Source organism: Cordyceps fumosorosea, assembly GCF_001636725.1.
Source record: "Cordyceps fumosorosea ARSEF 2679 chromosome Unknown scaffold_20, whole genome shotgun sequence".
Taxonomy (NCBI): Eukaryota; Fungi; Ascomycota; class Sordariomycetes; order Hypocreales; family Cordycipitaceae; genus Cordyceps; species Cordyceps fumosorosea.
In genome coordinates this window covers 411,736-421,633 of record NW_017387320.1, presented here as the reverse complement: position 1 = coordinate 421,633, position 9,898 = coordinate 411,736, and the positions used below count along the sequence as shown (strand labels likewise).

The 9,898-nt window shown below is 55.0% G+C and overlaps 3 protein-coding genes across 3 annotated transcripts; all 3 read right to left on the bottom strand.

Moving 5' to 3' along the window:
* Nucleotides 1-1,313: 1,313 nt before the first annotated feature.
* Nucleotides 1,314-3,396, bottom strand: ISF_07208 (hypothetical protein; the record flags this gene model as incomplete). Its single annotated transcript, XM_018850811.1, has 2 exons — nucleotides 1,314-2,762; nucleotides 2,818-3,396. 2 exons carry the CDS (start codon nucleotides 3,394-3,396, stop codon nucleotides 1,314-1,316), a joined length of 2,028 nt encoding a protein of 675 aa, XP_018702089.1.
* A 3,263-nt stretch (nucleotides 3,397-6,659) lies between these two features.
* On the bottom strand, nucleotides 6,660-7,392 carry ISF_07207 (transcription factor rfeH-Penicillium chrysogenum; the record flags this gene model as incomplete). Its single annotated transcript, XM_018850810.1, has 2 exons — nucleotides 6,660-6,827; nucleotides 6,880-7,392. 2 exons carry the CDS (start codon nucleotides 7,390-7,392, stop codon nucleotides 6,660-6,662), a joined length of 681 nt encoding a protein of 226 aa, XP_018702088.1.
* Nucleotides 7,393-8,478: 1,086 nt separating this feature from the next.
* On the bottom strand, nucleotides 8,479-9,798 carry ISF_07206 (Beta-lactamase/transpeptidase-like protein; the record flags this gene model as incomplete). Its single annotated transcript, XM_018850809.1, has 1 exon — nucleotides 8,479-9,798. The coding sequence occupies one exon, from the start codon at nucleotides 9,796-9,798 to the stop codon at nucleotides 8,479-8,481; it is 1,320 nt and encodes a 439-aa protein (XP_018702087.1).
* Between the last annotated feature and the right edge of the window lie 100 nt (nucleotides 9,799-9,898).

Below are 9,898 nucleotides of genomic sequence, written 5' to 3'. Positions count from 1 at the left end.
TCTAGATGCCTACGTCGATGCCCGACCTGCCAACTAGTACAGCTCTTACCTCCTTGCCGCGGCATTATTTTTGCTTCTTGAATTGGTCTTGGTCATGGCTCTTGACCAGCTCCCTCTTACTCCGCCCAATTGTGTTTTTTTTTTTTCGGCACTCAACGTCGTAACCTGGGCACGCATGACAGCCCGCCCTGCCAAGGATCACCACCTGCTTGCATGTCAATCAATCCTCGACCAAGTACGGGGAAGAATTGCAAATTAAATTCTCTTTCCATCAATTGCAGGTTTAGAAACTAGTTAGGTACCGAAACAACCCAACTTTCACTTCGCTGGCTCCTGGTTAGCCTCAAACCGAACCGCTGGGCATCTCCGACACGAACAACCCAACGGCAACGAAACCCACCTATCGCTTCGGCGGCCGCCAAACAACTTTATAACAAAGCTCAATGACTTGGGTTTTTCCTGTCGCTCCTCCAACAGATGCGGAACATCCCAGCCCAACTTTTCTGCCATTGGTAATAGGGGCTTTGCTACGGCACAAAAAGCCTTTCGTATTGGCTTGACGATAGGGAATTGTTGAGCTATGGGAAATGGTCAATGGGGAAACTGTCCAGCGACGACAACAACACACGTGCATCGTCGTCTTGGAGGCCTTTCGCATCAAGTTTTGCGTGACCAGAAAAAAAGCCCTGAACAAAGCCAGCGCATCGCGCGCCATCTCACCCTGGCCGCGACCGCCACGAAGAAAGCCACAGCGGCCCTCGTCCGGGGATCGTCCCCTGAAATGAGGTCATAGACTTCACAGATGCTTGCATATTTTTACCCCCCCCCCCCCCCTCTTGCAACCAAGTGGAGGCCGTCCGTTGGCTCGTTCTCTTCAACGTGTTCAACTGAAGATTTGTCCTATCCAACCTCTAGGGTAAGCTTGCCAATGGTGCGCTTAAAACAGGCTGAGGGTTGTGCCCAAAATTGTCTTCATTGGCCGCATAACCGTAAAATATTAAATGCTGTCCCTGCTAATCTGTAGTCTGCTAAATCTTGCTGAGTCGCTTGCCGAGAGTAGGACCTATCTCTGTCATTCAAGTCTTGTCATCAATCTCATTTATTCACTATGCAAAATATCTTGAAAGAAAAGGGACAACAGCAATATATATGTATGCCTTCTTCTTGTACAGCTCAGCTCAAGTAGTATGTTGTAGATCCTTTTTTCGTCATTATAGTCGTAGTGAGTCGTCATCATAAAAAGCCCGTGTTCTGTTTTCCAAACCCAATGAAAAAAGTAAAAAGAACAACAAAACAGAAAAGATATCTAAGTATTAAAATCCGACGCCGCCCAACAACAACGCGGCACTTCCAATGCCCACCGCACCAAGCGTCTCTCCCCATGACTTCTTCCTCCGGTCGCGTCGATCTCTGTGGCTGCGGTGCGGCCGCTCATCGCGGTCATCATAGTCGCGGTCATAGTGCTCTCTATACCGGCGCGAGGATGACGAACTACCCTGTCCATAGTAGTAGTCCCTGTGACGGTCGTGGTTGTAGGAACTAGGCGCGCTGCTGGAATGTTCCAGGTCGTGCGGTTCCGGGTCGAAGCGCACGTGGTTTTCGTGCTTGTTCTTGAGGATGGGTTTAGGCTTAACCGTTGTGGAAGGCGACGTTTTGCTGTTCTTAGACGGTGGACTGACGATATATGGGTAGGTGCGAGTGCCCTTGCCGTGGGTGCGGTGGTAATCTGAATAGTCAGTTGAGTCGTCAGAGTCGTAGAGGATGTCGTCGTCGCTGTGATGACTCTTGGTATCCAAGTTTCTAGGCCGGGCGCCGTCACCATGGCTTTGGACATCCGCCTTGATAGGCCGGGCACCCTCAGTTTTACTTTTGGTGTCCAGGTTAGTAGGCCGGGCACCATCTCCGTTAGCTTTGACGTCCGCCTTGGTATTAGTAGGCCGTGCATCGTCGTCGGAACGCCGGGGCGGCAGTGGGGGCCGACTGGGGCGGGCAGCACGGCACTCGGCACTTTGGCGAGCAAACTCGGCAATCTCATGACGACTAAGACGGCCGAGGATGGCGACATACTCGGGTCGTGCCTCGTATCGCACACCAGCGCGGTGGAGGACCTCGGGGCTGACGAGGGTGCGGCGAATCTTGGTCCACTGCGCTTCGGGCGGAATTTCCCTGCCATATCTATCCGGCCCAAGACATGATGAACGACCCGGGCTAGTACCTGCAAAAATTTGTGTTCTAGCATCGGAGGCCACGCTGCTGTAGTGTTGCTGCGGTGAGCCAGCGACAACCGTTGGCAAGGTGGGCGATCGCGACGGGCCGTCACCTAGACGGCTCGAGTGCGCAGTTGTTGGATCTGTGTGTATGTTCATTCCATTCATGTTCTGATTTAGGCTGTCCATGGAGACAAGCTCCTTGGTCGAGATGAGCGCCATAGATAGATCGGGCTCCTTGTCGTCCTCCATGCTGGCGTATGGGACATTGAAGGAGTACTGTGTGGGGAGCACCGTCGGTGAGTGGTTCCCCGTGGGCGAAGCATCGGCATTAATGCCAAGTCCTGATTTCTCATTCTTGGGGGGTGAGCTTTTTTCCTTGGGCGGCGGAATGGGCACCTTAGGTGGCACCACTGGTAGTTGTACGGGATGCCGGACTTGAGGGGCCGTGTTCACCTCAAACTCGGCCACGCTCTGGTAGGTGGGTATATTCGTAGCATCACAGATGCCCTTTAATTCAGAGCTTTGCCGTCGACGCTCTGCTTCTACTACAGCCTTGAATCACGATGTCAGCAGATTGCTTTGAGCTTGGGGGTTGCAGGTTTCGTACCGCTTCAGCCTCTATTTCGTCATGCGTGAGGCCCAGGCGCTCAAGCGTCTTCTTGTATTGTGGCAATGTGGCTTCGGTGTCGGCTTTACGCACGTGGGAATGTCGACTGTAAACGTTGGAAGTTGTAGCGCCGACATCATGTTTCATATGGTCCGCAGACTGCTGGGCTGTAGTGGTGGACGTTGTCTTTGCCCGCGTCTGGACGAAGTCAAGGAAAATGGCAAGGTCCAGTTCCTTTTTCGCAAGTTCGACAGACGCGACGCGACCTGCCAGGTTATCCTTTTTGCCAGCGGCATCGAAACGATCGAGGACCGTCTCGAGCTGCCTGAGGGCAGCCTCGCAGTGGTCGATCATGGGACCGAGTGCTGCGAAAGAGGTCGCAGGGGAGTCAGACTGGCTGAGGACGGACTTGGGGTCATCAGCCTCAGCGCGGAGGCCGCGGAGGGTCATGTACATGCGTCGAACAGCGACGGCGGCATCTTCAAACGCAGGCGGAGGAATCTGCTTTGTGCGCTGATAGAGTGTGCGGGCAAGGGCGTCGACATGGTCGATGCGGCGAGCTATTGCACTACCGCTCATGATGGCAACGGGGTATTGGGGATGCTGGACAGATGCAGTAGCACGCCAGCCTGCGTGGTTGGCTGTGTTTGTTATCCAGGCAGCAGCGTTGTGTGTAAGCGAGCGCGGTTGGGGCTGGTGAGCGTCGATGTGGCCTTTGGCGCTGTCCAGGTTCCCGCGGACGACAAGGATAGAGAAGAGATTTGGCAAAGAAGGAAAGATCGAGTAGATGGGGTGGGAATCAAGAAGAATCGACAGACAGGTTAGGCCAAGACTGCTGCGGCCAGGTCAGATATGTGCTTGGCTCGTGATGAGTGGGCAGGTGACGGTGGGCCGAACGTGTGAGTGAAGAGTCGCAGTTGTTGGTAGGTAGGTAGTTATGTGTGTATGTGTGCGACAGCAAACGATGGCCAACTCGAGGCAATAGCTTGAGGTATTGTACAGGAGATGAATGGAGAATAGTTTGAGGGAATGAATGGAAGGGAAAAAAGGAAAAAGAAGGGGTGTCAAGTACGAGTGGTCATGGTGGTTTTGCCGCCCGGCCGTATGAGCGGCGATGGACTTCCTTGACTAGCTCGCTGAGTGATGCGTGTGTGGTGGAGGAGGAGGAGGAGGAGGTATGACTCTGTTTGCTACAAGCCAACCTGCTTGTGGTGTCTTGTCTTGTCGCCGAAAAGAGTAAAGGCACGACACGACAGTGCAGTCGAGCATCGACGAGGAGCGGCAAGCAACGTCACAGGTACAAAGAGGCAAGTACCGGCGCGACCCTCGTCTCCTCGACGGCCCCACGGGTAACAGGGAGCCAAGGAGCCCGCCGTTCGTTTCGCCTCACTTCTCGCCCCTCGCTGATGGGCCACCTGAGCCTGAGCCTGACCCTGTTGCCTGCCCCCGTCCTGTTCCTGCAAGACAAGGGAGGGGGCAGCGCCCAGCCACAAGCCAGCAAGCAGGCCCGGTGTGGCACTTCCGCGCCGCAGCCCCCACCCCACAGCGGGCAATTGCAGCGGCTCCTGCCCAAATCCATCCTAGCCCAGTAGCGGGAGAAGCCTGCAGAGAACCTTTCCAGGCGTTCAACGGCAATGTACGGGCGGGTACAGTGGTTGCAGGTACCCAGAACCCTTCACGTTATTGACTCCCTCCCGCAAGATGCACTGGAGTCATGTTCTTGTCATTCCAACATCATTGGCTCCCTTTCCTTTCCTATCCCGTCCCCCTTCCCACAGGGCTGACAATCTGTCCCTCCGCTCACCCTTGCCAGTGTCCTCCTGCTGCCTATGGCAGCTCAGCTGGACTCATGGTGCACCATGCCTAAAGACGGGCAGACTGCAGGGCTTTTTTTTTTTTTGCAAGAATGTTGCGAGTCCTCGCATCACGGACAACCGAGTTCAACGACAGGAATTGTCTCTATGCTGTCTCTATACGAAACTATTGCTCTAAAACTTTTACCTTGCGTTTCTATTTCCATCTATCCGTTACCCAGTCTAGGCGGGCAACTCGTTTACCAATCCTGCCAACTACGTCACCAGCCCCGCGATTTAACGAGTCTTATTAATAAGTTGCCAACAGCGCCCGAAGACGAGACGCTGACTTTTTACCTCTGACCGAGGACCATTGATTTCATTCTTTTTCATTTCTCTTTTTCCAAAAATTGAACCACTATCCGCGCCAACCAACGACTCGTGCCGAGACTGTGCTTTTCTGCCCGCCATCAAGAAAAGAAAGCATGAATGGCTTTTTGCGGCTGAGCGAACCCCCAGCCAACTGCCTTACAGCTGACAGTGCAGCGCTAGCAAGCACAGCCCGCGCCTGCAAACCGACTCAGACCAAGAGCCTTCAAATGATGCGAAAACGAACCACGCTCTAGCTGCGCCCTAGAATTCCATTCACGGCGCCATCTAACCATAAACAATGCAGAGAGGAATTAAAGCAAGGCACCGCTGCTAGAGTTGCAGTAGCCCGTGTGGGTAGTACAAACCGAGGCCAGATTCGCCACCGAAAGGAGTGTCGCGCCCGATGGGGATGATCAGCCAAACCCGCAGACAACCGGCCCAACTTCCTTTCGCTTTCCAGAATGGAAAACGTGCCAGCAAGACCTCCTTGTGACCAAGTAAGCCCGGAGACAAGTGAAAGTCGGAGCCGGCCGCCGATGAGCTTTTTTATCAACCTTGGCACTGCTGGGGATAATTCGTCCCTCACTTGCCCTTCCTGGCCAAGTCACGTCGCCAGGCAGCCGTCCAAACCATTTGCGAACCACCACCGCTCGGTCCCTCGAGAGGGCATGCTGGGATTTACAGACAGTGAACCCCCCTAAAAAGCTAAAAGACGCCTCAAACTCCATATTCTCGCAGAGGCGCATCACCGCACATGTGTTAAAAGAAGACCCTCAAGCCCTCTTGTAAGCACCCGAGACAAAAGCCCAGCCATGCCAGCGCCGCAACTCCGCCACCACCACCCCCATTCGCCATCTCGTGCCGTCATCTGACAATCACATCCCCCTCTTTCTTCTTTGGCTTGTTACATTCGCTGCCATTGGCCTGAGCCGTCTCCGTGGTCGGCCAACCCTCAATGAGATACGGGACCTCACGTACACCGGAAGTGCCTACCCGCAGTCCCCAGCGGAGCCGGGCGTAATGGGACTTTGCATCTTCGGTTGCGCAGTATTGATCAGTGAACGTGCACCACGTTGTCAACATGCTGGACTTCCTCGGCCCTATTTTTCTTTGTGCCTTGTTATCTTCAACTGTCGGTGGCAGCTGGTCCGTGTTGGGTCTGTCGATATGAGCAACTGCGTCCGTACAACTAATCAATTTGCAGTTGTCAAGTGTCTCAAGATTCATGGTAGACCCATCTCGCCATTCACAAATTGCACGGATGCAGGAACGCACGGCTTCGAGATTCAACGAATTCCACCGTCTCTTGTGAACCTTGGTAGGAAAATTACCCCAAAGAGCTGATGCACACCTGCCACACGTCACTAGGGTCAAAATCACAATAGGGTAGTGACGTAACAAGGTGATGGCCCGCCCAAATGTCAAAATTTCCCGCGGTAGTGGTCCAAATCAAACAATTTTCAATCCCTATTCATATTCCATATTCCACATTCCAAATTTTTAATGCACTTTGAAACCCTGCAGTAACTGAAGATGCCTCCAGGCCAGTTGAAATAAAAGAGAAAGTCCCAAGAGAGAAATGCAAATGGTATCTGTCGCATATCAAGCGTTTCAAACATATCAAAACAAAACAAGTGTCGTCATCGCGTAGCTATTAAAATATCCATCCAGGGATATTTACTCGTCTCGTGAAGGGCGCATTACTTGCTCAGCTTGTCTCTGTTGTCTCTTAGTGTAAATCAAGCCGCAGACGTTGCAGAGCGTGCGAGGGCCGTCGGGACCGGGTCGCCATTGCGGCGTGTCGAGACGTTTGCAACTGTGGCACTTGTGTGCTATTTTCAGTTTCTGAGCATCTGTTAGAACACGCTCTTGTATCACAATTGAGCACAAAACGCACCTTCTTCTCCTTGCGCCTTCTCCGCGCGATCGACGACATGGGCCGCATCGGCACATACTTGTCGGCGACAAAGGGCAGAACCTCGTCCTCGTCGGCGCGCAGCGACTCAATCTTCTCCAGGCTAGCGGAGATATCCCGTACTAGGTTTCCCATGATGAGGAGCTCGTCGTTGGAGACGCGAGGCGCGGCGGCATCGACGTCGAGGGGGAGATGATCAGCGAACCGGGCGAGGGCGGCGAGGTTCTCCTGAATCTGGGCATTCGGAGTTAGCACAACGTTGGCCACCTGGGGGCTGGAAATTGGAGGGATAGATACCATCTGCACGTTTTCGCTCTGCAAGAGGCCCTTGAGCGAGAGCTGTGATGGCACTGCCGCGGACTGATGCGTGTCGACTACGCTGCTTGCTCGAGAGATGGCGGCTAGCACATGGGCCGCGATGTCGCCGCCGGTAGGGCCGCGGAGGGTAAGGGGCTCAAATCCTGTGTGCGGAGCCACGGGGGCGATGGCAGGCATAAACTGATGAGTCGGGTTGTTGATGCTAACTGTCGTTGTAGTGGCCTGGGTTTATCGATGGAAATCCAGGCTGAAGCCGTCGGGAGATCTGGAGGCGGAGGTGGGGATGGGCAAACGGGTTCGGGTAGGTTGGGTTGTCGACGGGCAAGTCAGTTGGGTATCAAGGTAGGGTAGGTAGGTAGGTCGTTAAGGGGTGGTGTGTAGAAGCAGGAATAACAGTTTGCTAGATTACGCAGAGATGCTGTCTTGTATACGTGGATTCGGCGAAATTTTATCTTGGGGTGTGACGAAATAATGATGAAGGGATGTTGCACTAATGGAAATTTAGCTGGTAGGATTCCTGAAGATTCCCATGTTGGAAAGAATGGGCATTCGCAGGACCCTGAGACTTACAGTGGAGCAGTGCCTGTCTGCCAGTGTAACTATCCGTTTACAGGCGGAGGAGGGGGTGGTGCAGGTGTGCTAGGCTTCCAGCTTGGCGAGACCAGGAGAGCTACTAAGTGAAGGTATCGACAGGAGTGTCTCGGCCAAAAGACTACGTTAGTAATCTGGATAGGCATCATGAAAATGAACCTGAATTGCTCTATTTTGGAGATGTCCTCGTTGAATCTGTCGGTGCCGGTTGCCCGCACCTCCCCGCAGCACGTATGTATGTACAGTACATACTAACCTACAGCGGGGTAAGCACCTTACTCATGTTGCGCACAAGGGACGCACAAAGCTGACAACATCTTCGGCTCGCTGCCATCCGTCAACGAGTATTTGATTTTGTGGCACCATCACAGAATGACGGTTTGTACAATGAATAGACTCTGGCCTAGACCTATGCTGTGCTCGTTCGGCTTGCCTGCTGAAATGCAATTAGTTTCGTCGAAAAGCTAAGTCAACTCGCTCTCCAATTGCGACGGCGCGACGCCGCTCCATATCTTTCTTGCCAATGGTTGGTTCGCCTCCGGAACCTTTCCTCCTAGGTCGGTACGTATCATCCTTTGCTCTCATCGTCTTCGACCAGACGACCAAATTCATCCGTTATGAGCTAACAGAGTTGCCAGCGTTGAGTCAATTTCCGGTAAAATACCCCTCCATCTACGGAAATTGCACCGTCCGCCCCAGAGCCGTCGCCACCCACGCGCCCAGCGTCTGTCGCGCCACGTTGTTGCTGCTCCAGTACCGCGACGGGTGCACCCTGTTCGCCAGGTGCACAAATACCGTCCCGCTCGCCCGGTCCACCACCAGCGACGTCCCCGTGAAGCCCGTGTGGCTCGCCGCCTGTATGTTGGCCATCGGCCCCGCCGTGTACGCCTGGTCCAGCTCGAACCCGGCGCCGTGCGCATTCCGCGGTCCGAACCGCGCGTTGAAGTTGGTGAAGATGAGCTCCACCGACGCCCGGCTCAGCACGCGCACCCCGCCGTACGTGCCGTTGTTGAGGATCATCTGCCCGAGCTTGGCCGTGTCCAGCGCGGTCGAGAAGAGCCCCGCGTGACCGGCGACGCCCACCAGTGACCACGCGTTCTCGTCGTGCACGGTGCCGCGCACCGGCTGCGGACGCGGCGGCTCGTAGACGGAGCTCACGGCCTCCTGGAACTCTTGCGCAGCCACGCGGTGGTACCGTGGCGATGCGGCGCCCTCGACGTTGTCCCGGTTGAAGTAGGTGTCCGTCATGCCCATCGCCGACGTGAACTCTAGGATGACTTCGTCGTGGCGCTTCCCGGTTACCGCTTCCACGACGAGCATGAGCGTCATAAAGTTCAAGTCGGAGTAGAGATACGCCGCGCCCGGCTCGTTGATGAGCTTCGTCGCCAGGATGTCGTCGATGCGCGACTCGTACGTGGGAAAGCGCGGCGTCCATAGCCCGATCGCTGGGTCCGCGTCGAAGCCGCTCGTGTGCGTCAGCAGCTGCAGCAGCGTGACACTCTCCTTGCCGTTGGCCCCGAACCGCGGCAGCCAGGTGACGACTGTGCCGTTGAGCGTCACGAGCCCGGCGTCCAGGCATCGTAGCACTGCGACCGTGGTGAACAGCTTGGTGAGGCTCGCCAGGTCGTAGATGGTATCGGTCGTCGAGTCCTCCTGATCCGACTTCGGCAGCAGGCTACCGTTGTACCCGTCGACCGATGCCCACAGATTTCGCTTGCCAAAGGCAAAGTGGCTGACGATGCGGCCATGGCGCGCGACGAGCACGCTGCCACCGGGCTCCACGGGTAGGACCTGGTTGTGCGTCGGCGCGCCCCAGTTCCGGGCTTCGGTGAAGCGCGACATGTTGGCTACCATGTCCCTCAATGGCTGCGATAGCACCCCGACCGATTCTGGGGCTCCGGGGCGCAGGATGTCCGAGCATGAGCTCACCATGGCGGATGATGCTTGGTATGCGCCGAGAAGCGCCGCCAAAGAGGTTTTTGGAATCTTCATATTGATGTGCGGCGGCTTGCAAGGTGGAAAATAGGTGAAGCCATGATAATGTAGTTTGCCAAATCGTAGAGACACCGACTTTTTTGCCCCGTAGATTCGC